The 25,958-nt window shown below is 50.2% G+C and overlaps 2 protein-coding genes across 3 annotated transcripts in view; both read right to left on the bottom strand.

Annotated features, from left to right (window-relative positions):
- The window catches only part of LOC106003231 (CMRF35-like molecule 4), an 88,189-nt gene that overhangs the window by 16,506 nt on the left and 45,725 nt on the right, over positions 1–25,958 (bottom strand). For both annotated transcript variants that reach the window (XM_013038073.1, XM_013038075.1), the window contains exon 2: positions 2,564–2,905. In XM_013038073.1, coding sequence (XP_012893527.1) covers positions 2,564–2,905 — 342 coding nt within the window. The remainder of the gene's footprint in view (positions 1–2,563; positions 2,906–25,958) is intronic.
- On the bottom strand, positions 11,714–19,200 carry LOC106003233 (CMRF35-like molecule 2). The gene is made up of 4 exons (XM_013038077.1): positions 19,131–19,200; positions 13,867–14,214; positions 13,035–13,128; positions 11,714–12,025 (listed from the first exon to the last, which is right to left on the bottom strand). The coding sequence occupies exons 1-4, from the start codon at positions 19,168–19,170 to the stop codon at positions 11,794–11,796; spliced, it is 714 nt and encodes a 237-aa protein (XP_012893531.1). The 5' UTR covers positions 19,171–19,200; the 3' UTR covers positions 11,714–11,793.

Below are 25,958 nucleotides of genomic sequence, written 5' to 3'. Positions count from 1 at the left end.
ACAGAGCCAGGACCTGTCAGAGAGCAGCAGCCTGGAAGACACAAGTTCCAGGTGTCCCTCCAGAGCAGCCTGCCAGAAGCAGCTTGGTGGAGAGGGCCAGCCCTTGGGGAAGAGGATCTGAAGGAAGGCCTGCTGGGAGGACCCAGGCCAAGGTCGGGAGGGTTTGTTCACTTGTTGATTTTGGAGATGTTGATTTCTCATATTGCAGTGTTGGAATTGACTCTATGCAACACAAAGTGTGGGTTTTTTTGTCATCTAGAGTCTTCAGGTAACGGCTGGGGTGTGATGTGCCATGTCTCAGCACTGACATGGAGACAGCTCAGCTTTAATATATTTGCCAATTTAAGACCTAATTACCTATTTACAAACAGTAGAGTACAATTGGTCACACCTATTCGTATTATATACACAGGGGCTAGGGTTCTTGTATGGTGCTGTAGGGGACAAGAAGAGTAAGAGTAGTAGTGGGTGTTGCGGTTAGAACTTGGGTGTTAATAGTAGGGAAGGAAAGGAAGAGACAGGGAATGCTGAAGACAGAGAAGGCCAGTGGCGTGTGGTAACTGTGGCACCAACACACCCACGCGAAGGCGCACAGCTCAGCTGTGGAGAAGCGTGGTAACATCGGGGGAGGACAGAGATCAGAAGCAGTGACACAATACAGGTGTAGGGGAGGTGAAGGAAAAGAGAGAGAGAAAAGAAGAAAAGCAGTCAGATGTTCTTCCCTGTGGAGGGTCAGCGTGGCCAACAGCTGGGCTCCGTCAGCTGACTGCCTCTGCTCTTCCAGCCCCAGTTCCTGCTCGGGAGCCTGGCTGGAGCACAGACGCACAGAGCCAGCGCTCTGTCTCCCCTAAAACGCGCACAGCATGCTGTGTGTCCCAGCAGTGTCCTTGAGATGACAGAAAAGACCAATGCTGCTCTGGTCAGTCACCTGCTGCTGGGTTTTCCCATAGGTGGCAAGACATTCCCATGGGTCTTGGGGTTGGTCCTCTTAGGGACAACGTCCATTAAGTTATAAGGAAGTTGCAACTGAGCCCTGTTTGTTTCCAGCTCAAGGCTTTGGCTTTGGCTGTGGAGAGTCAGCCGATGAGCGACAGCCTCTTAGGGGTAGGCGCGTGGCTCTTCGAGAGCCTTCCCAGTCACACCACTGGGTTAGCCTGGGATTCCCAGGGGTGACATGTTAGAAATGTCCAGTAGTACTCATACCAGATGCAATGGGGGAGAAGCTTGATTCCCCACTGCTGCTCCTCACCCACAAACAAGGAGCACAGTGCTCTTCTGCCTCTTGCTTAGGTTCCTCTCACGGGGTTGCGTGTTCAAGTCTTGCTTGTGAGTTGGGACTGCACAGCAGCTACAGGTGTCCCCTGCGGGGCCTGTCTTACCCCACACAGAGGACATTCCTGCTCTGTTCTTCATTGTTGCCTTTTCTCCAAGCCAGGCTTGCTGTTCTCCATATAGCTACACTCTCCTACCACTGTGGTGTGGTTTCATTTGGTTCAGTGTGGTGTGGTGTGGTGTGGTTTGGTTTGGTTTGGTTTGGTGTGGTTTGCTGTGGTATGGTTAGTTTGGTGTGGTGTGGTGTGATTTGGTGTGGTTTGGTTTGGAGGGAGGGTATTGCCAGAAAGGAAATGAAGAAAGAAAAAGAGAAAAACAGAAAACAATGCATTAAAAAAAAAAAGAATGACAACAAGAAAGATCCAGGAGAAAGTTTCCATGCAACTTAGCAAAGATGTTTCCTTCCTTCCTTCCTTTCCTTCCTATGCCTCCAAGCACCCTTTCTTCTTCTTCTTCTTCTCTCTCTCTCTCTCTCTCTCTCTCTGTCTTTTTTTTTGTCGGTCCTGGGGCTTGAACTCTGGGCCTGGGCGCTGTCCCTCAGCTCTTCAGCTCAACATGAGTGCTCTACCACTTGAGCCACAGTGCCACGTCCGGCTTTCTGGTGGTTGATTGGAGTTAAGAGTCTCATGGAGTTTCCTGCCCGGCCTGGCTTTGAACCGTGATCCTCAGATCTCAGCCTCCCTGAGTAGCTAGGATGACAAGTGTGGGTCACGGGCGTCTGGCCCCCTTTTCTTCTTTTAGTTAGTGCTTTGGGATTCAGTGACTTTTGTTTCTAATATTCTCTATTTGCCTATACTTTTCTGGGCATGCTCACCTAAACTGACACTTCCCTTAATCAAGATATCTCCACTTTGTCTATGAAGATTCACGGAAGGTAGTGGTCTGGACCCTGCCATTTGCCTACACAGCCTGGGCAGCACTGAAAGCTACTAGCAAAGACATGGGTCTCTGGGAAGCATGGAAGGGGGTCTCTTTGGGCCATGGGCTGGGGACCATCACCCTCTCCTCTAGGGCATTAGACTCAGGCCTGGGCTTTGAAGAGGAAGGTGGGAGGCCACCCTGGAGAAGGCTCTGGGCGGTGAGGGAGGGTTGTTTAAGAGAAGCCCTGCCCCTCCCGAACCCACGTGGTCAGCCCAGCTCCCCTGAGCCCTCAGGACTCACGCCCCTCCCTGAAGGGTCATGCTGAGGGACAGCTAATTCCCATGAGTGGTATCTCAGGGACAAATCTTACCTGGGTCGATTGTCACTTGAACTTTGACCCCAAGATCTGTTCCAGTTCTCTCGATTCCACACCAATACACATCTGCGTCACTCATCCTGAGATCCTCCATGGTCACCATGATCAAGAAGTTTATCTGGTCATCCGTGATGGACACACGGCCCCTCTTCACCTTCTGCTCTTCTGCACTGGTCTGAACAAGGATCCTGCAGCTGCTCCAACCTGCTCCTTGACACCACCACTTGTTGTAGGTCTTCCACAACGAAGCATATGGACACTGCACGGTCAGGGAGCCCTGCTCTGGGCCACTCACTGTCCTAGGGCCACTGATATCCCTCTCTGCAGTGCAGCAGCCTGGAACACACCAGTCCATACACCTGTCAGCCCCCACCCTGACAACCTGCACCCCCACGCCATGACAATCCTGCTGTCCTTCAACCTTCCACTGGCCTTCCTTCCCCTCCTGCTCTCCTTCCTTCCATCCCCTCATTCCTCTCCCCTCTCCCTCCTCCTGTCTGATCCTCACCCTCCTCCTCCCTGTTCCTCCCTTTATTCTCTTCTCCCCTTCCTTCTCCCTCCTCCTCCCTGCTCCTCCCCCTCCTCTCCTCCTTCTCCTCGCCCCTCTGCATCCTCTCTTTCTCCCTCTCCTCCCTTTCCTTTTCCCATCCTTCCCTTCCTCTCCCTCCCTCCACCGCTATAGGGCCTGTCTCTCTCCTATGCAAACCTAGTCTGTTCTGACCACATGCTGGAAGGTTCCATGCCATGGACTGACACCAACATACCTCCTTGTGCTATGGACCCTCCACGCAGGTCCCATCTTCTCCATGAATTGTTCTCAAATTCCCAGTAAGAGCTAACTTTTGTTTTTTTTGGAGGGAGGGCAATGAAAGGGGAACACAAAAAAAATGGAGGAAAGATCCGGGTGCCAATGGCTCACGCATGTCATCCTAGCTACTCAGGAGGCTGAGATCTGAGGATCACAGTTCTAAGCCAGCCCTGGCTGGAAAGCCTGAGAAATTCTTATCTCCAATGAACCATCAAACACACTGAAAGCAGAGCTTGTTTCAGTGGTAGAGAGCTAGGCTTCAGCAAAAGAGCTCAGTCCCCAGGCCCTGTTTAAGCCCCAGGACTGGCACAAAAAAAAGTGGAGGGAAGAAGATTGAGAAAACATAGTCAGTATTCAATGTACACTATGAAAATTGAACTGTGGAACTTGAGGTTGGGGATGGGAGGGGGAAGCCGTGGAAAACAATGGAAGGAGTGAGGCCGATGGAGACACATCGTCCTCATCACCTGCCCTGTGCAACTGAAACCAGCTGAGCCACAGCAAAGCCTTTAGCTCAAACCCTGCTACTGAGAAAAGTTAATTTTTAAAAAATGCCTTTATTCATTGGTTCACGAATCATATAGAATAGTCAGGGTAAAGAAACCGGCCTCTACAAGGTGGTGTTTCCATTTAGTTTTGGTTTTAGTTTGTTTCTGCAAGACCTGCCAGAGCGCATGCCAGGTCGTGTGAACCTAACTGCTGCTGAATGGCTGAGAACGCAGCCCCTTAGTGAGCTTCCTGGGACAGGCTGCCTCTGTCTCCTGCCCAGCCTCTGCCACTGGAGCCCTCACTTACCTGGGAGGAGGAGGAGGAGGAGGAGGAGGAAGAAGAGCAGAGCAGGGCACAGCCTCGTGGCTCCATCTCCTGTCTCCATGGTGACAGGTGCCCAGCACCCTTCAAGGCCTCGACCCCCGAGCTGTGGAGAAAATGGCAGAAGCTGTCTGAATCCCCCTCAGACATCTCCCTCTGTTACTTCCACCCTGTCGCATCTGAGGAGAAAGGAGATGTCCTTCTCTAGAAGACAATCCATGGCATGGAACCTTCCAGCATGTGCTCAGAGCAGACTAGGTTTGCACAGGAAAGAGTCAGGCCCCATAGGGGTGGAGGGAGGGAGAGGAAGGGAAGGATGGGAAAAGGAAGGGGAGGAGAGGGAGAAAGAGAGGATGCAGAGTGGCTAGGAGAAGGAGGAGAGGAGGGGAGGAGCAGGGAGGAGGGGGAGGGAAGAGGAATGAGGGAATGGAAGAATGGAGAGAAGGAGGGGAAGGAAGGGGAGAAGGTAGGGGAGGAGGGGAGGAGGAAGAAGAGCAGGAGGAGGAGAACAGGAAGCAAGGAGGAGGAAGGGGAGGAGACTGTAAGAGAGAGCAAGAGGTAGAGGACAGGATGGGGACCATAAGGAGAAGAAGACAAACCCAAGAACTGAGGAGCCTGGGGACTGCTGCCCGGGTGGGACTCAGGCCATGGGTCTGGAAGAAGAGCCTCCCTGATGGAGGGCCGGTTTCACTGGCTTGGCTCTCAGGGCGCATGCCCAGTCCCACTGGAGAAGCCAGACTCCTGACTCCTGACCTCAGGCCAGGTGCCGCCACCCCACCACTGCAGCTGGTCTCAAACCACCCCTTCCAGCAGGGCCCTGGGGCCAGAGCCTCCCCTGGGGCTCCTCCCCTGAGAGCCTGAGGAAGGGGAAGTTGCTCAATTTGGGAAGACCCCGCCCCATGTGCCTCTCACCCCTCATTGGTCACCAGTCTGCAAGGAAAGTGTTTGTGCTAATGACCCCCAGGGTGATGCTGGCCTGTCTTTCCACTTCCTGCACAGGTCTCTTTCCTCTTTTTCTGGGTCACATGATCCCTCCACTTCTTTCCTGAATCTGCTCTTTTTCTCTTATGGGGCTTGAACTCAGCGTCCAGATGCTGTCCCTGAGCTTTTTCCTCAAGGCTAGTGCTCTATCACTTTGAGCCACAGCTCCACTTTGTTTTGGTTTTGGTTGTATGTGTGTTTTGTTTTGGTTTTGGTTGTGGTTGTGTGTATGTGGTTTTGGTTTTGTGTGTGTGTGTGTGTGTGGTTTTGGTTTTGGTTGTGTGTGTGTGTGTGTGTGTGGTTTTGGTTTTGGTTCTGTGTGTGTGTGTGTGGTTTTGGTTTTGGTTGTGTGTGTGTGTGTGTGTGTGTGTGGTTTTGGTTTTGGTTTTGTGTGTGTGTGTGGTTTTGGTTTTGGTTGTGTGTAGTTTTAGTTTTGGTTGTGTGTGTGATTTTAGTTTTCGTTATGCTTGTGTGTGTGTACGGTTTTAGTGTTGGTTGTGTGTGTGTGGTTTTGGTTGTGGTTGTGGTTGTATGTGTGTGTGGTTTTGGTTTTTTTTGTGTGTATGTGTGTGTGTGTATGTGTGTTGCTGGTTAACTGGAGGTAAGAGTTTCATAGACTTTTTCTTCTTTTTTCTTTCTTTCTTTTTTTTTTTGGCCTAGGCTGGCTCCAAACTTTGATCCTCAGATCTCAGCCTCCAGAGTAGCTAGGATGCAGGCGAGAGCCAGCAGCAACTGGTCAAAACAACATTAAGCCTTGCAGTTCTTGAGACAAGTGTGATGTGAGCATCCAGGCTGCTCCTCTTGCAGTGTCAGCAGTGATCTGTTCCTTCGCCTCTTCCAGCTTCTAGAGGCGGCCGTGGTGTTTGGCTTGGGGCCCCTTCCATCTCCAAGGGCAGCAAGGGTCTTTCTTCTCTCTCAGCACTCTGCCTCTGGCATTCCTGCTCTGGCTTGCATTCATCTGCAGGTCCCTGTGAGGACTCAGGTACCACCTTAGCCTCCCTGGGTCAGCTGACAGGGGATTTAAATCCATCTGCTGTGTTAACACTTCCTAACCACTGGGCATAACATGCTCACAGATTTTGTTTTGTTTTGTTGTTGTTTTGCCAGTCCTGGGGCTTGAACTCAGGGTCTGGGCACTGTCCTTAAGTTTCTTTTTGCTCAAGGCTAGCACTCTACCACTTGAACCACAGCGCCACAACTACCTTTTTCTGTGTATGTGGTACTGAGGAATGGAACCCAGGGCTTCACGCGTGCTAGGCAAGCGCTCTACCACTGAGCTGCAGTCTCAGTCCCACATTCACAGGGTTTGAGGATCACAGTCTCTTTAGGGGAATCCTCATTCGGCCTGCTGCAGTCCCAGGTAGAGGTGTGCTTCTCACTTTGAAGAGGCTGCAGGTGGCTTCACCTTGGCTGAGTAAAGCACCAGGATGTGGAGAGCACAGGTGAAAAGTCTCTGTGAGACTCCTATCTGCCGTTAGCCACCAGAAAACTGGAAATGGAGCTGAGGCTCAAAGTGCTAGAGCGCTAGTCTTGAGCAAAAGAGGTCAGGGACAGTGAGTGCCCAGGCCCTGACAAAAAACAAAAAGGCAAAGTAGTCTGGGGCTACCTTTAGGAGGGGCTACTCTTTAATAGACATTTGTGCTTGGCGCTGGCTACTCATGCCTGTAATTCTAGCTATACATGCCTGTAATTCTAGCTACACAGGAGGCTGAGATCTGAGGATCATAGTTCAAAGCCAGCCTGGGCAGGAATGCCCATGAGACTCTTATCTCCCAATAACAAGCAAAAGGAAAAAACCTGGAAGTGGTGCTGTGCCTTAAGTGGTAGAGAACCTGTCTTGAGCAAAAAAAACTAATAAATAGTGCCCAGGACTTGAGTTCAAGCCTCAGTACTGGCATGCAAACACATACACACAGACACACAGACACACACAGACACACAGACACACAGACACACAGACACACACACACACACACACACACACACACACACACACGACATTTAAAATCTTCCAGACCTAACCTGATCCCCATCTCCCCAACTTTTGCAGAAAACTCAGAAAATTCTTGACTTTTAGATAGCGTTCACTAAGCTTCACAGAGCACAGCTCTGCTAACTCTAAGCTACCGCAATGCCTGAGAGGTGTGAAAGACATTGATCCACCCCCACCCCACCCCACCCCACCCTGCCTGGGAACCCACCCATCAATACCTTGGCATAGGTACATTTCATTCTGTGAGGACAAAAGTTCACTTAGCCTCTTGATGCCAGAGCAAAAGACAGTCTGTGTCCCGGGGACATGGTTTGTTCGGAGATGGCTCAGAATAAACCATTTTTCCTATTTCCTGAGAGCAGAGGTATTGCCTGCTGTCCATTCGTGGCTCCAGCCTTCCTCCTCACAGTGCTAGGGAGAGGCTGGCAGGGGAATGGGAGCTGGCCTCCTGCTTTCAACACAATGGAGAGGCACAGATGCTAACATGAGGCCCACCTGCCTCAAAGACCTCCGAAGAGCCGGCGCTGGTGCCTCACGCCTGTCATCCTAGCTCTCAGGAGGCTGAGATCTGAGGATCAGGGTTCAAAGCCAGCCCGGGCAGGGAAAGTCCCTGACACTCTTATCTCCAATGACCCACCAGAAAACCAGAAGTGGTGTTGTGGCTCCAGTGGTATGAACTGAAGAGCTCAGGGACAGCGTCCTGGCCCAGAGTTCAAGCCCCACGACCGACAAAAAAGAAAAAGAAAAAAAAAAAGACCTCAGAACAGAAATTACCAAGGTGCACGGGCTTGCTGCCCCAGGCTAGCCGGTGACCCTGGGTGTCCTTGGGATCCCTTCACACATAGGGCCATGATAGTTCTATCCCAGGAGCCTGTCTCTGCACTCTCCTATTGGCACACTTCCCCCCACCCCTGCCCTGCAGACAGTGGCTTGTTCAGTGAAGAAGGACTAATCCTGGCTCACATTTCCAGAGGCTTCAGTGCCTGTTTGCTTGGCTCCCTGCACTTAGAATCATCATGGCAGCAATGGGTGGTGGAAGTTTCTTCACCTCATGGCAGACAAGAAGTAGAGGGGCAGGAAGGGACTAGGGACAGGATACCTCCAAAGATCTTCCTGCCCTCAGTGACCTACCTCTTGTAGGAGGATCCCACCTCCTAAGTTTTATAGACCCTTCCAAAACAGGGAAAGGGGGAGGGGGAGATTTCATACACACATGGTAACACCTACAGTTGTTCTTAGGTACCTGCAGAGGACTGATTTCAAAACCAGTCTTAGAGGAAATGGTACCACATGTGGTTCAAGTGGTAGAGTGTTAGCCTTGAGCACAAAGAGGCTCCAGAACAGCACTCAGGCTCTGAGTTCAAGTCCCACAACTGACCAAAAAATTAAAAAAACAGTCCTAGATCCTCACATCCCCTACATAAATTATTTTCTATATAATCTACATGTGTCTTCCCATACACCTCAAGTCAACATCGCTGCATTATGTATAACACCTGTGACACAATGCAAATGTAAACATTCATTACGGTATATTGCAGAGGGAAGTTTCTACATGTTCAATATAGATGGCTTTTATACCCAGAGAGAGAGAGAGAGAGAGTACTGGAATTTGAACTTAAGGTCTCTCTCACACTTGTTAGGTTGGTATTCTGAGCATGAGTCGTGCCTCTAGCCTGTTTCTGTTGTTGCCGAACACTTCTGAGATAGGCTCTCCTTTCCTCAGTCTGCTTGTTTTAGGGCTCCCATCTCAGGTAGGACAGCAGGTACATACCACAGAATGCAGCTCTCTGTTGAGAAGAGGCCTTGCAAACTTTTCTGTTCATGCTGGCCTTGGACTCTGGTCCTCTCATTCGCAGCCTCCCAAGTAGCTATGATTACAGGTGTGAACCATCAGCACCCATCCAGGTGCTTTCTCTCTCCTCTCTCTCTCTGTCTCTCTGTCTCTCAATATTTTTGATCTTCATTTGGTTAACAATTAGAGGGCCAATTACATATAGAAATAATACATGCACAGGGTACCTTTGGTATTGAAATTTCATTCACCTGGGAAGAAGGTTTGAGAGAGGAAAATACCTATACAGACTCTTTAGAAGGATGCTGAGGGCCAGATTGAGAAACCCTGCTGGTACCTACTGGTTAAAGCAGTCCCAGGCCACCCAGTCTCAAACAGAGGGGTTATACACCTCCAACAGTGCTTCACCGAGTGCTCGACCACTTGAGCCAAGCCCCAGACCTTTCTTTGGCCTTTGTTGTTTGTTTTAGATAGGACCTCCTGTTTCACGAGGGCCAGTTGTGGACTGTGATCCTCCCTTCTCCTGCTCCTAGTAACGGAGATTACAAGCAGGTGCCCCCACCCCCAGCTCAAGGCCCAAACTCCAAGGACAAGCAGTTGCAAAAGAAGTTGCCATGGTGATTTTAAACTTCCATATGGAAGAATCTTTTTTATGGCGGGGGGGGGGTCGATCAGGTCATGGGGCCTGAACTCTGGGCCTGGGCGCTGTCCCTCAGCTCTCCAGCTCAAGGCTAGCGCTATTCCACTTGAGCCACAGCGCCACCCCTGCCTTTCTTCTTTTTTCTTATGTGGGGATGAGGAATCGAACCCAGGGTCTCAGGCATGCAAGGCAAGTGCTCTACCACTGAGCCACCTTCCCAGCCCCAGATATGGAAGAATCTTAACCTAGCACCTCCTTGTCACATATAATAAAATGATGAATCCTGAAGGTGTCATAGAACCCAGTGCCCAGTCACAAAGCGGGGAGCAGAGTTGTATCTGGCCCCTGGATGCCATCTGTCCCTGCCTCCTCCCTGCAGACCCATCTGTGCACCTGAGAAGGCCAGTCCCTGTGCCTGCTGGGGTACCATATGGGCCAGCCGTAAATACAAGGCTCCAGCAGACCAGCATGCAGGATTTGCATGGACCTACACACATGTCTCGCTTTGGTCACTGTATTGTTAAGGGCCACTGATTGCCAATACATACACATAACCAAGTGTCATTTGCTCAGCCAGGGGCTCTGCCCTCAGGTCTGAATTCACACTTCGAAGGTGGCACCTGTCACTGGGCACTAGTTAATATCATACCAAAAAAAAAAAAGCCCACCACCACCAACAAAAGAAAACAAAACAGCTCAACAATTAAGAAACAGTTTAACAGAATGAAGAGACCCGGGAGCTGAAATATGTTTTGTCTTGGGGCTTAGGAGAAGGGAGGGCAGGTGAATAGGGGGAAGGGTGGGTGAATGCAGTCATCACGTTCAACGTACATATGTCAATATGGAACCAAGTCACTCCAGGCACAGGGCGCTGGGACACTTGGGAGGGAAGGATGGGGGTGATATTGTTCAAGAGCTCCTGCACTCCTAACTTGACATGTTCAACTGACACAACTACTGAAAGACCTTTAAACACACACACACATAGAGTTGGGTGCTGTGCCCCTCTGCCAGCATGCCTGACTTCCTCTCCCCTAGGCTGGCTCCATCTGCGTTGCCACAAGAGAGTCTGTGCTGAGCTGCGGTGCCGTCCCCAGGAGGAGCAGTGTGGGCAGCGCTCTGCACACAGGCCTCCCGTGGCGACGACCGCGACGGCGGTTTCACTGGTGTGCTGCCCTGAACGTGGCCCCTCGCTGGAGACTGGCTTCACCAGTTCAGGCCTTGTACTGGGGCACAGGAGAAAGTTGGGTCCAGACGCAGGGAGCGAGTAGAGATGGGGACATTGGTTTGTGGCCCGCTGTGCATGCACATCCTCTCTGCCAAGTGCAGGGAAGAAGCAGTCAGCAGGCAGGGAAAAGTCCAACGGAGCCCCATGCTGGGCGAGGACGCACCCATGGCTGCAGCATCGGGTGGTCCCGATGTGGGAAAGCATGCCTTCATCTCTGGGCCCTGTACCCCATCTTTGAAAAGCTATCTTCCCCCTTAGTGGAAGGAGTTCATTGCTGATGAGTGGGATCAGACAATTTCTATAGCAAACATAGACCTTTGGATAACAGTGTGTACAAATTGGGGGGATTCTGGGAATGATCTTAGGGACACCCCCACTTCGTTCTCCTATTGCTGCTCCGAGTCACCTCGGCTCTCCAACCTGGAGCTGCTAGACCTTGGCCAGCCCCGGCTGGACACACTGAATCCCCCACCCATGGGCTCTCGGGATACAGGCCCAGAAGGCCACGGGAAGCCCAGGCCAGCCCTGCCTATGCAGAGAGGGGAAGAATGCCAGGTGCTTAGGAGACAGCACTGTTGCGTGAGCATGCTCTCTAACATCCTCCAAGATGGTTCCAAACAGGACATGGAGCCAAAGCTGTGTCTACAGGAAGGGGTGATGACTGCCCTGGGCGGGAAAGGGAGGGACGGGCGTTGAGCTGAGCAGCTCCAGTGAAGGGACTAGGTGGTGAGCATGGAACGTTCAGAACTTTCTTTTCATGGGGAAGTGGCATGAGGACGGGAGGCAGGGGATCTGAGGAGGGAGGAGCTCTTCCTCTCCCCCCTCTACCTCTCCCCCTCCCTCCACCTCCTCTACTCCCCCTGCCCCACCCCACCCCAGCAAGCAGAAGCTCCCAGGCTGAGGACACCAAGGGATTGTCCTCTCTATCCTCCCTGGAGGTACAGAAACCATAACTGCTCCCAGAATCCATCACGGCTGCATTTTGTCCAGAGTCCAAGTCTTGGCCCTGTAGTCTGACGAGCTGCCCAGCTGTACGGGGAGGTCATCGAAGACTGCCTTCTGGAGTGCCAGGTAAGCGACTCTCTCTTGCCTGGGAATTCTCTGAGCCCTGTTCACCCAGACGACGGCACAGAGCACACCCAGGAGCAGGAGCAGCTTCAGGGTAATCAGGATCTGGACATAAATGCTGCTGAACAGAGACCTGTGGGCAAGAGGAGGACAGGAAGTGAGGCATCTCCCTGGGGAGTGCTCCTGGGCGCCTCTTCTCTGCCTCTCTGTGTGCCCAGACTCCCGAGGCCAAATAATTCCCAATTGAACCGGGAAAGGGCTCGGGGCAGTCTCTCCAGGTGATTCCATGACCTCTCCTCCTTCAGCCAAGGCCTGGACATCAGAGTCTCATCAAAAGTGAGGCGAGCAGCCCAGCTTTCCAGAAACACACTCAAGGGCCACCCTGCTGGGTGCTGGTGGGTAACTCACACCTGTAATCCTAGCTACTTGGGAGGCTGAGATCTGAGGATGACAGTTCAAAGCCAGCCCGGGCAGGAAAGTCCATGAGATTCTTATCTCCAATAAACCACCAGAAAACCAGAACTGGCGCTGTGGCTCAAGTGGTAGAGCGCTATCCTTGAGCTGAAGAGCGCCGGGACAGTGCCCAGGCCCAGAGTTCAAGCTCTACGACCACCACCACCAACAACCACAAAAGAGTCGCCCTCTCCCATCCTTCTATCATAGAAACCCCTAATCACTCGCTTTGACGTCTTCCCTTGTGCCATCCCCTCTGGGTCCGGCATCATCACCATCATCACAGCCTTTCTGAGTATCTTCAGGAGAGGAAGGGAAATGGATCCAAACTCCAGCCTGAAGCTAACCTGTCTCCCCACAGAACTCGCAGACAGCTCCTGGTAGCAAGGAGCAAAGACAAAACAAGGACCCCTCCCCTAGTCTGAAGTGAGGTGGGGAAGGACAAGGTGAGAGGAGGAATGAGAAGAGCGACCCGACATCTTCCAGAGGCAGCTTCCAGCCCAGACCCTGCACCGTCCCTACTCCGCACCCTGTGCAGCCTCGGAGAATGTAAAAATGCCTCCGATAGAGTTGGACAAGACACCAGCTGGCAGGGAGGTTTTGTAGACATGATTTGCTACCCTCCCCAGACCCACAGGGTCCCACAGGCTGCCGGTCCCCCTCCCCATCTCTAGGCCTCAGGTCCTTACCATGAGTAGACAGCAGACACACTATTGCTGCTGAGGTTCTGAATGGCAGTTACCAGTGGGGTGGTGGACGTGGCCGTTACCAGTGGGGTGGTGGACGTGGCAGTTACCAGTGGGGTGGTGGACGTGGCAGTTACCAGTGGGGTCATGGATGTGGCAGTTACCAGTGGGGTGGTGGACATGGCAGTTACCAGTGGGGTGGCCGATGTGGTGATCACCATGGGGGTCGTAATCACCATGGGCGTTGTAGTTGCTGTGGGGGGAGGGGAGTCACAGGTCAGGCCATGGCTCTGTCTCTCAGCACCTGTTTGGATCTGACGTCACACAGAACCGTCCACTCACAGTGGGTTTAGAGACATGCTCAGAATCCAAACCCAGGCCGCCTCCTGGGTGGAATGGAACTGTAGCCAGGTCTTTCTGACCATCTCTGTCTGACTCTGCGTGGCTGAGGGCAGGCATCTCCCGGGGACTGCTCTTGCTTGGTGAGGACCCCCGGACAAGGGAAGGGGGAGCAGCCCTGAGACCTTCCCAGGGGTCCTGAGAGGGGCCCTAAGCAGCCCTCAGATGGAGACCACTCAAGTCCACCTTAACCCCGTAGGAAACAGGCTCGTGGTTTCTCAGCCTCCCCCAAGGACAAGTGTCAGCCATTGGCATAAGCTATGCCCCTTCACTTGACCCTACTACCCAAAGCTGAGGAGTCAGCCACCTCTCCCTCCCCCTGCCTCACGGGCTTCTCTCAATTCTACCAAGAGTGAGGACCAGTCTCAGAGACACGCTCCACCCTTGCCCCGTGTCCAGTCAAGAGCTCCACCACCCACGCCGAGAGAGCTCTTACCTGGGGAAACATACACGGTAACAGCCACGGCAGGGTCACGTGACAACTCATCCAGGATCCATATGGTCTGGATCTTGCACCAGTAAGGGCCGGCGTCCTCTTCACGGAGGTCCCTTATGGTCACCACCATGGTGGCGTCAGCACCGTTGTCTCTGATGGACACGCGACCACTCCTCACCTCTTCCTCTTTCCCGTGGGTCTGAACGATACTTTCACATGCTGTGTCATGCTCTCCTTTGCACCAGTATTTGTTGTAGCCCCTGTACCCCTCGTCATACCGACACTGCACACGCAGGGAGCCCCCTTCGGTGCCCGTCACAGAGCCAGGACCTGTCAGAGAGCAGCAGCCTGGAAGACACAAGTTCCAGGTGTCCCTCCAGAGCAGCCTGCCAGAAGCAGCTTGGTGGAGAGGCCTTCTACCCTGCCTGTCCCCTGTCCTGCAGCCTCTAGCAAATAAAACCCTTCCCCAAGGCCTTTGCTTTAGATGTCACTTGCAACTCAAACTTTATTATTACTATTATTATTATTTGTTGGTTGTGGGGCTTGAACTCTGGACCTGGGTGCTGTCCCTGAGCTCCTCAGCCGAAGGCTAGTACTCTACCACTTGAGCCACAGTGCTACTTCTGGTTTTCTGATTGGTTCATGGGAGATAAGAGTCTCACAGACTTTCCTGCCTGGGCTGGCTTTGACCCACGATCCTCAGATCTCAGCCTTTTGAGTAGCTAGGACGACAGGCGTGAGCCACCTGCATCTGGCTTAATTTTTTTTAACTTTTTTGTCTTTAAGTAGTTGTACAAAGAGTTGTCATCCAACAAAGCAGTTTATAAACGGGGTGCATTTTGAACAACATTCTTGCCCACCCCTTCCCTTACATTTCTTAATTTTTAGGGGACATATTGAAATTTGTTGCCATTGAAACTGCTTTGTCAAATTTGATTTGTTTTTTTTTTTTTTTCTGATGCAACTTCTGATTTTCTTTGCAGTCCGTGTGTTGGTTTGGTTTGGTTTTGGTTGTACTGGGGTTGAACTCAGGACATATTGCAGGCATAGCACATGAGCCTTGCCCAAAGTGTATTTTGCTTTAGTTTATTTTTCAGATAGGGCCTCTCACTTTTTTGTTGGGGCCAGCCGCAGATAACGATCACTCTGCCTCAGCCTCCCAACTGCTGGGAATATAGACCCGCACTAACACACCCAGCAGCCTGGTTTTCTTTAACATGATGTTCTATGTGTTCATTCACATTGTCATAAGTGACAGGACTGACTAGAGCATTACACAGTATGTACACATACCAAAATATTATGCTGTCCCTCATAAATACGTCCTTACCCTATGTGAACCAAAAGAGCATTAGCAAATTGTGGTGGCAATTTGAACGTGTAGATTGTCAAATGCATAGCAAATACAAGGTCTGTTTTTGGCCATTTCATGTTGAAATTCATTTTCCTCCTCTGCTCTCTCCTCGCTCTGGAATCATCTCCTCTTGTCTGTTTGTTTGTTTTTTGGGTCCAGTCGTGGGCCTGAACTCTGGGCCTGAGCACTGTCCCTCAGCTCTTCACCTCAAGGCTAGTGCTCTACCATTTGAGCCACAGCGCCACCTCCCACTTTTTTTTTCCTGCTTATGTGGTACTGAGGAATGGAACCTAGGGCCTCATGCATGTAAGGCAAGCGCTCTACCACTGAGCCACCTTCCCAGCCCTGGAATCAGCTCCTCTTAGCCTGCCTTTCATCCATCTCTTTCTTCCGGTTTTTCAGGCTGGCCATGTAACCCTTGCAGAGTGCCTCCAGACATTTAAAGCAATTACGTTCTCCCCCACCCTGCCCCCCAAACTCAGGACAGGTGCAGTGTGCGGAGAGGAAAAGCCAGGAAAAGAAGGAGGGACCTAAGCCAGGAACTGGAATGAAAATGGAGAACTGAAATCCACACTGCAAGGGATTTTGGAGCTTTAAACTGGTTCCATGAGGAACCTCCAATCACAGATGTACCCAGGATGGACAGGTCAGGGAGATCAGTCAGCATCCCGTGCACGGGTGGAAGAAGTTTCATCAACTGAGTGCCTCCAACCAATGCACTGGAGAAACAAGCAGGTCTAAACAAGCAGTGAGGTGGTGGTAAGTCCTGATTTGTGCTGTTGGCTCATTTCTGCAGCACAGATATTCTCACCATGACTGATTCCAGGCTGTCACTGACTGTAGAGACGGAAGACATGCTCTCCTATGTCCCAGCCTTGGGAGCTGGTACAAGGTGACTCTTGCCACCAGTGTTACAGGTACCTGTTTCTGAAATTGAGAGTTTACTCAAACTCCACTGTGATCTAAATGATCTATTGCCATCATCATCATCATCATCATCATCATCATCATCTTTATCACCATTACCAGCACAACTATAATGACTACCAGTGCTATCATCACTATTAACATCACCAGTACACCACCACTACCATCATCACTACAACTATCACCACCACCAACATTATCACCAAAAAACAATCATCACCACCATCACCACTACCATCATCAACATCACTACCAACAATATCATCACTACAACCACCACCACCATCATCACCACCACCATCATCATCATCACTACAACCACCACCACTAACATTATCACCAACAAAATCATCATCGCCACTACCATCCTCAACATCACTACCAACAACAACATCACTACTACAACCACCACCCTCACCACTACCATCACCACCACCACAACCACCACCAACATCATCACCACCACCACCATCACCACCACCACTATCATCACCACTATCATTATCACCAACAAAATCATCATCACCACTACCATCCTCAACACCACTACCAACAACATCACCACTACAACCACCACCACCCTCACCACTATCATCACTACCACCACCAACATCATCATTACAACCACCATCAACATTATCACCAACAAAACCATCATCACCATCACCACTACCATCATCAACACCACTACCAACAACAATATCATCACTACAACCACCACCACCCTTACCACCACCACAACCACCACCAACATCATCACACTACAACCCCCACCCCCACCATTATCACAAACAAAACCATCATCACCACTACCATCCTCAACACCACTACCAAAAACAGCATCACTACTACAACCACCACCACCACAACCACCACTAGCATCATCACAACCACCACCAACATCATCACTGCAACCACCACCACTGACATTATCACCAACAGAACCATCATTACCATCAACATCACCACTACCATCATCAACACCACTACCAACAACACCATCATCACTACCACCACCACCAACAGCAACAACAATGTCATCACCACCACCACCATCATCACATCACTGTTACCATTATTACCACTACCACCACCACCACCATCAGTGAAGACAGTATAAGTCCCTCTGATATGTAATGAGATGCATTTCTTCCAAATATCTGAGTTTACGGATCTAAATTATTATGGATGTTAAGAGATCAACCATTTTACTGATTAAAAAATTACGTTTTGAGCCCAGGCACTGGTGGCTCATTCTTGTAATCCTAGCTACTCAGGAGGCTGAGATCTGAGGATCATAGATCAAAGCCAGCCCAGGCAAGAAAGGCCATGAGACTTTTATCTCCAATTAACCACCAGAAAACTGGAAGTGGTACTGTGGTTCAAGTGGTAGAGCACTCACTCGCCTTGAGCTGAAGAGCTGAGGGACAGCGCCCAGGCCCTGAGTTCAAGCCCCATGACCAACAAAAAAAAATTATGCTTTTGGTCACTGTCACCAACCTTGAAATCTGTCTTTTGCGCTCATCATTCTAGAAAGAGTCTGGTCATTGCATCAGGCAGTTTCTGTGTGTGTGTGTGTGTGTGTGTGTGTGTGTGTGTGTGTGTGTGTGTGTGTATGTAGACGTAGGTGTGTGTGCATCAGGCAGTTTCTGTGTGTGTGTGTGTGTGTGTGTGTGTGTGTGTAGACGTAGGTGTGTGTGTGTCCTGAGGCTTTAACTCAAGGCCCACACACTGTCCCTTTTGTGCAAGGATATTGCTCTACCACTTGAGTCACAGCTCCATTTCTGCATTTTTTTTGCAGTTTATTGGAGATAAGAGTCTCATGGACTTTCCTTCCCAGGCTGGCTTCAAATCACGATCCTCAGTTCTCACCCTCACAAGTAGCTTAGATTACAGGCGTGAGCCAACAGTGCCTGACCAGTTTCTATGTTTTGTGAGAGATCCTGAGCATAAATCAAACAATGAAGATTGTCTTCACATTTTGATCCCACACTTAATTTCCCACGGTGGGGGGGGCGGGGGAAATGTGTTTTCCTGCTTTTTAAAAAGAGTTTCTTTTCTGGAATGTCAATGTTTGAGGGGCAATTTTGCTTATTTGTTCAAACCAGATGAGGATGATGAGTTCTTATTTATTTACTTATTGCTGCTCCTGGGCTTGAACTCAGGACATGGACATTGTCCCTGAGCCTGTTTATGCTCAAGGCTAGCACTCTACCATTTGAACCACGGTGCCACTTCTGGCTTTTTTTTTTGAGTAGTTTATTGGAGGTAAGAGTCTCACAGACTTTCCTGACCAGGCTGGCTTCAAACCATGATCCTCAGATCTCAGTCTCTTTGATTAGGAAGGATTACAGGTGTAAGCCACCAGCGCCCAGCTTCTTAATTTTGGGGATGGGTCTCACCACGAATCCCAGACTGGCTTGGAACTGCCAGTCCTCCTGCCCCAGCCTCCTGAGGGCTGGGTTGCAGGTGAATGTCATCATTACTAAGTCTTCCTTGTGAACCTTCCCCACCCCTTTAAAGAAGTCTGCAACACAGAACTATTGCTAATCCCTATGCTTTGTCTTTATTATCTCCATGCAATTCCTTTGCTGCTCAGCAGACTCATTTGTCCTTCAAAACCGACTTCCACGAAGCCTCAACAGAGCCTTCTATCCTTCTAAGAGCAGAGTGAAGGCTCACTGTGGCCCATAAACGCATCCATCCGGAACCAGGTTCTGCACTGCCTTCCAGCAACTTGGCTTTGAGTTCTCCTTCTAAGCACCAGTCCTTTGAACGCCCACCTTACTTATAATTACAACACCTATCACGCCATCGTACATGCTCAGTAAATGGTTGTAAGGTCCACAGGTAAATGTTTGAAGGCACAGGACAAGAACTGTATGGCTGGTCATGTTCTTCCCACTTCTGTGGGCACCTGACCCCTGGCTTGACCCATAACCCACGCTGTCAGGTCCCCAAAGCCACAGCCCCACTCACTCACCTCGGAAGCAGAGGAGGAGCAGGGCGGGGGAAAGCCACATGGTCCTGCTTTCCTGGCCGCTCCCAGCCAGTCTTGATGCCAGCTGGACTACAGGTATGTGATTGATAACAGAGCCTTCTCCTGGTCCAAATTTCCTGTTTCTCCTGTTTCTGACTTCCCTTTTAAAAGCTCTTAGTGGTTTCCCCACTTAACGAAAGAGAAAGAAGAGTAGGAAGTAGATTCCAGAGAATTAAGTGAGGGCAAAGAGACAAATCTGCTGAATTTTCTTTTCCTTAGTTAAAATATAATGTCTGGATCACCCTAAGCCTACACGAAAGTCAGTTATAAAACATGAAAGTTCCAGCAGGGAGGATTTTTGGTCCTTTGCCTTCCTGGCTCTCCTTTCTGTCCAGGATACTGCTGTAGTGTTTGTAGACACCCATTCTCTTTGGCTGTACCCTACACTGGGAGCCATAGACATTCTCCACTTGAAAAACTCCAGTGAGGGGCTGGGAAGGTAGCTCAGTGGTAGAGTGCTTGCCTTGCATGCATGAGGCCCTGGGTTCCATTCCTCAGCACCACATAAGCAAAAAGAAAAAACCGGGAAGTGGCACTGTGGCTCAAGTGGTAGAGCCTTGAGCTGAAGAGCTGAGGGACAGCACCCAAGCCCAGAGTTCAGGCCCACCACCGGACCCAAAAAAAAAAAAAAAGAAAGAAAGAAAAACTCCAGTGATCGCAGAGAAAGAACTATTCAAAAAGAAAATCAGATCACCTGGTTACTAGCCATTGTTGTCCATTTGTTTCTGGACTAGAACTAGTTTAGCAGGCTAGATGTGAAGTTGCTTAATATGATGACTTTTCTTTACATGGATCTGTGTATGTTCTTTTGAGCTCAAGGAAATAAAGTTTTAGAGGAGGATTCAAAAAGAAAAAGAAAGAAAAGAAAAGCTCGGGTGAGTGTCCATGTCCCACTCAATCCTTGCCCCCTCACATCTCGGCCTCCAACGTCAAATCTCCAAACCCCGCATGGTCTCCGGACCCAACTCTCTAACTCCCTGTAGGAAAGGTCCCCCCAGTTACGCACTCACTGAAGTAATTTAAAGAATGGAAGTCCTGGTTAAGAGCACAGAGTCCACCCTCAGAGCCCACCTCTGTCATTTCCTCATTATATGACCCTGAGCGCGTTGCTAAACCACTGCTTCATTAGTGAAATCGAGGAACATTTTTATCTCATAGGAAGTAATGATAAATGATCATTAGATACTAAAAATCTGTAGGACAGAGGAAAGAGGTGGGATAAGACGAGGGACTGGAAGCATCTACTGTTTTCACTTTGTGTGGGAGAAGAATCTGAGGACACCGACAAGATGAGGTTCTGAAGAAGGAATGAGAGGAAAAGAATCAGAACCCTTGGGCTGGGAAGGGGGCTCAGTGGTAGAATACTAGCCTTGAGCATGCATGAAGCCCTGGGTTCCATTCCTCAGTACCACATACACAGAAAACGCCAGAAGTGGTGCTGTGGCTCAAGTGGTAGAGCTTTAGCCTTGAGCATAGAGAGGCTCAGGGACAGAGTCCAGGCCCTGAGTTTGAGGCTCATGAACAGAAAAACAAACAAACAAACAGAACCCTTAGAGGAGGTAGCAGGGAGATAGAGGAATTCAGAGAAACAAACCCAGCAGATGGAGCTCTGATCCAGTCCCCAGCTCCTTCAACTGGGGGAGGGAAAATCAACTCTAATACAAGGGAAAACCAGACCCTTCTGTTGATTAGACTGTTCATTCTAGCTATAGGAAAAGTCCACACAACCTGTAAGCCTCAACCCCAAGACAGTACAAATACTATGAAGCAGTAGTCACTGCAATATGGGAGGCTAGCCTTGGTGAGGAATGGCTTCTTTGTCTTGGAAGATAACAATGAGTTGTCATTGTGAGAAAGAGCCTGTTTCCGGGGCTGAGTTGTCATGGGGGTTAGTGCTAAGCAGCACTCATAGTTCAGTGACCTACGTAGAATCTGTTTAACAGTGGGCCACAAAAGGTGGCTGACGAGAGGGAAAGTAACAGGAAATTTTACCACAACCCATACATTACCCTGTCTAAAGTAATCTGTGAGAAATTACCGACTCAAAGGACACGAGAGATTGAAATCTCTGCCAAAACTTGACCACAGATGTATTAATCCCAGAGGGAGGAAAATCACCATATTCATGAATAAACAAGGCAGCATGGCTCCCTCAAAAGCCAGCAATTCCCCAAGAAAGGACTTAGGTGATAGTGAAGAGGAAAAAATTTTGAGGGGCAAATTCAATAAAACAACAGCAAGAGGGTTGTATTAAGGAGGCAATGGATAAAGAATTGAATGAATTCAAAGAAGACACAAACAGCTAGAGAATTTAAACAAACAGCTAAAGGAAATAAAGAAGACATTGCAGTGTATGAAAGGGAATTCAATAGAGATAGAGGAAAAAATCTAGTCAAATTGAAAACCTAGAAGCAAAGAGTTCAATAAATAAAACACTCTCAAAAGCCTAGCTAATGGCTGGGCACCAATGGCTCACGCCTGTCATCCTAGCTACTCAGGAGGCTGAGATCTGAGGATCGTGGTTCAAAGCCAGCCGGGGCAGGAAAGTTCCTGAGATTCTTATCTCCAATAAACCGCTAGAAAACTGGAAGTGGCGCTGTGGCTCCAGTGGTAGAGAGCTCTCTTTGAGCTGGAAAGCAAAGGGACAGTGCCCAGGCCCAGAGTTCAAGCACCACGACCAACCAAAAAAACCCACAAAAAACAAAAAGGCCTACCTAATGGAACAGTGCAAGTTAAAAATCAGGTGTCAGGAGTTGAAGCTAAAGCGGAAGCATTAGCTTGGCTGGGCTGCGGGCTGTGAGCCACTGATGTCTCCCATAGAACAAGCTTAGAGATGTGGCAGCACCGAAGTCACAATCTCCGAAGAAGGTGTCTGGTCTTGTCAGCAGCATGTCACTCTTCTCTGCTCCTCTAGCTACACATGGGGTCCTCTACCACACGTCTCCATTTCTCTCTCAGGTGTCTACTCCATGCTTTCTCTCAGTGAAATAAGGGTACTAGGTCTAACTGGCGCCATCTTGGCTTCCTGGTGGATGAAGTCCCTCCCTCAGGTGCTGGGCGTGCCTGAATTCCAGAGGTGCTGGGCGTGCCTGAATTCCAGAGGCAGGGGTGGGGTCTGGGACAAGAGGTAACTGGATCTGCCAGACCTATACCTTGAACTCTGAAGCTCCCTGTCACCCTGCCCCCTGACCATGACCCTATTTAGGCCCGCCCCCCCCCATCACCTCAGCCTCCATTGTCCAAGCCTCGTGTCTCCTGACTCCTCAGGCCACCCTGGCGTCCCTCTGCAACTCTCCATTAGAGACTTTTTCTGCTCTTTCTTTTTTTTTTTGCCTGAACTCTTGGCCTGGGCGCTGTCCCTCAGCTCTTCAGCTCAAGGCTAGCGCTCTACCACTTGAGCCACAGCGCCACTTCTAGCTTTTTCTGCTTATGTGGTGCTGAGGAATTGAACCCAGGGCCTCATGCATGCAAGGCAAGCACTCTACCACTGAGCCACCTTCCCAGCCCTTTCTGCTCTTTCTTTACTACCTCATGGCTCAGTTTCCTAACAGCGTTAAGTGTATTTGAGGGTGCAAGTTTTCCAGGGACATGTGTCTGTTCATAGTTGCTGGCTTCCAATAGACTCCTGATTCAACCTCTCAAAAACGTGGCTTCTCTGTGTAAGGTCTGCTCAGGGATGGCTAGCAGACTCCACCCTCCTCGCAGCAAAGTCTCCACCCAGTACCTGCGTTACCTAGGCAACTGGGACACCTGGAAGAGGTCACATCTGCATCCGCTGAGGTCACATCTGAATTTGATGTGGCCACACCTTTCCCCGCCCATACCCTACATAAGACCTAGCCCAGGCCCAGATGCGCTCTTGCTCTTACTCTTGCTCTTGCTCTTCTTTTCTAGCTCTCTCTGCTCTCTCTCTCTCTGCTCTAGCTCTTTCCTCTCTTTCCTCTTTCCCAGCCACGTGGAGTGCCAACCTTGCCTGGTCCCAGCAGGTCTACTGAATAAACCTACCCCTTACCTGAATACCATGTGAGTGCTACTGTTCTTACCCCTCTCTCTGCTCTTTTCCAGCTCTTTCCTCTCTCTTTCCTCTCTTTCCCAGCTCTCTCTCATCCCCAGGCCTTTCCCAGCCACGTGGAGTGCCAACCTTGCCTGGTCCCAGCAGGTCTACTGAATAAACCTACCCCTTACCTGAATACCACGTGCGTGCTGGTGCAGTTCTTACTCGGCTACCTCTTTTTAAAAACCTAACACTCTGTATCTCACCATCCAAGTCCCCCACAATATCGGAACACCACAGTTTGGGAGCCACGGACTCTTTGATCTCAACATGGCCCAAGTCCAAACTTGCCTCTCACAAACCTCCCGACCTCCCAACCTTCCTCTCCTGTACTCCCCCCGAAGGCCCACTATCCATTTATCCTTTTTATTTAAAAACAGAAACAAAACAAACAAAAAACGGGGCCCTGGAGGCTCACACTAGCTATTCAGGAGGCTGAGATCAGAGGATCCCAGTTCAAAGCCAGCCTGGGCATAAAAATTGCCTTGAAACTCTTATCTCCAATTAACTACTCAAAAAAGCAGAAAGTGGAGCTGTGGCTCAACGCGGTAGAGCAAAAGAGATCAGCAGCAGCCTTGAGTTACAGCTCCACAACTGATGAGAATGGATGGAAGGAAGGAGGGAAAGAAGGAAGGAAGAAAGGAAGGAAGGAAGGAAGGAAGGAAGGAAGGAAGGGAGGCAGGCAGGCAGGTAAGCCGGGCACATACTTGAGGTCTTGCTTCCCCCCCATGTGTGAAACTTGACGCTGTCTCTCCATGAAATAACAAAACGTGAACATCAGCATCAGTAAAGCCCTCATGGGGCAGCCCCGCCAATATCCTGCTGAGCAGCTGGCCGCTTCCTACCATCTTAGCCCTTGCTGCATGAATGAAGCCCCTAGCACTGCCTTCCTCTCTCCACTGTGGCTCTCTGTGCCACCAGCTGCCCCACTACGCGCCAGCCCTCCTGTGCGTGTGCAGTAGAAGGTGAGGCTTAAGGAAGCCTACTTTCCCATCACTCTTTCTCCACACATGCTGTGTTATTCCTGTGAGTCCTGGGAGACCATGGGTGGCTTTCTTGGGGTCTTTAAATGCCACGAGGGGAGACCACTGAACCTTCAACTCTTCTCCTTCAATTCTCTGCCTTTGTCTCTGCCCCTCCCTCCCCCCTCTTCCCCATCCATCCCTCGTGCCAGCTCCAGCCTCCCTCACTGACCCAGGGCCTGAGGCTGGCAGAGCCAAGGCCTCCCCATTGCAATGGCTCCTGGTCTGACTCAATGGTCAAAACCTGGGCAGCTTCTATGAGCTGCAGGGAAATAACCTCTCGTTCCCTCATCGTTCCGTTCTCCCTGTTCTGGTCTCTCGCCTTCACTTCCTGTTTCTCCAGCCCATCAAAACTGGCCCCTCCAGCTGCTCCAAAAAAGAAGCTGGAGGCAGAAAAACTGCAAGCCACAGAAACTTGGTGGTTTCGACTGTCCAAATCATTAGCACCAAAGGACTTCCAGTTCCTAAAATGAATCACGTTCTTGTTTAGCACCATGTTTTTGAAGGCACTGGTCAATCAGGGTTATTGATGGTGAGGACTGAGAATTGGAGGGGCATAACACAAGTCTTGCCAAAAAAAATCATATATATATATATATATGTAGATATATATCATATACATATATATATTATATATATGTAGATATATATCATATACATATATATATTATATATATATATATATATTGCTAACATGGCCTGCAACCAATACAGTATTATTCACTGGGTGGTTATGTCATAAGGGTCTACGAGGTACAGGCACAGTGGATTCAGTGAGAAGTGGGGGCTCAGCCAGCATCCTGGTACAAAGGCAAAAGGGGGTACCCAGATATGCAATGGATGGTAACTGAACAAAGGAAGGCTTCACAGGAGAAAGGAAGAGTCAAGGAAAATCAAGAGATGAGCCAGTGGCTCACGCCTGTCATCCTAGCTACTCAGGCTGAGATCTGAGGATCGAGCAGTTCAAAGCCAGCCCAGGCAGGAAAGTCCATGAGAGTCTTCTCTCCAATGAACCACCAGAAAACCAGAAGTGGTGCTGTGGCTCAAGTGGTAGAGCACTTGCTTTGAGCTGAAGAGCTGAGGGACAGTGCCCAGGGCCAGAGTTCAAGCCCCATGACTGACAAAAAAAGAAAAGAAAAGACAGAAAATACATATCTATCTGTGGCCCTTCTTCTCTAACCAGAGCCTGGCAGGGACTGAAGGCTAGGGCTACCTGGGAAGGAAGGTGGGTACTCTTCTTTTCTATATTCCTGCCCTGCTAGCTTGTGCTGGTGGTGAGGGAGGAGCTGGGAAGAGGCAGCCAGAGGTCAGAGTCCTCTCCCCCAAGCCTGGGCTTGAGACTGAGCTGGAAGACATATGGTTCCAATCAGCAGATGGAAGAGCTGTCCTCACCAGAGCCTGCGGCCTCTGAACTCACAGCAAGGCAGCGCCCAGTGACAAAGCATGATTCAGAAAAGGAGGAAGGACACAGCATGGACACTCTGTGCTGGGGCCAGGACAGCTGGGCTCCCTGGCAACAGACAGTGATATTCCGGAGACATGCCCGCAGCCACACAGCCATGTTTCCTAGGCTGACTTCATCTTCATCAAGAAAGCACAGCAAGGGCTGGGAAGGTGGCTCAGTGGTAGAGCGCTTGCCTTGCATGCATGAGGCCCTGGGTTCGATTCCTCAGCACCACATAAGCAGAAAAAGCC

Source organism: Dipodomys ordii, unplaced genomic scaffold, assembly GCF_000151885.1.
Source record: "Dipodomys ordii isolate 6190 unplaced genomic scaffold, Dord_2.0 Scaffold7, whole genome shotgun sequence".
In the NCBI taxonomy this organism is placed as follows: Eukaryota; Metazoa; Chordata; class Mammalia; order Rodentia; family Heteromyidae; genus Dipodomys; species Dipodomys ordii.
Note: the sequence above shows the minus strand (reverse complement) of the source record. Positions and strands in the feature narration are given on the sequence as shown.

Excerpts from the sequence above, each read along its gene's own strand:
- LOC106003233 (XM_013038077.1), bottom strand. The coding sequence starts at position 19,170 with ATGTGGCTTTCCCCCGCCCTGCTCCTCCTCTGCTTCCGAG. Across the intron at positions 14,215-19,130 it reads GCTCCTCCTCTGCTTCCGAG|GCTGCTGCTCTCTGACAGGT; the intron begins GTGAGTGAGTGG and ends TGTGTCTTCCAG. Across the intron at positions 13,129-13,866 it reads TACCGTGTATGTTTCCCCAG|CCACCACCCCACTGGTAACG; the intron begins GTAAGAGCTCTC and ends TAACTGCCACGT.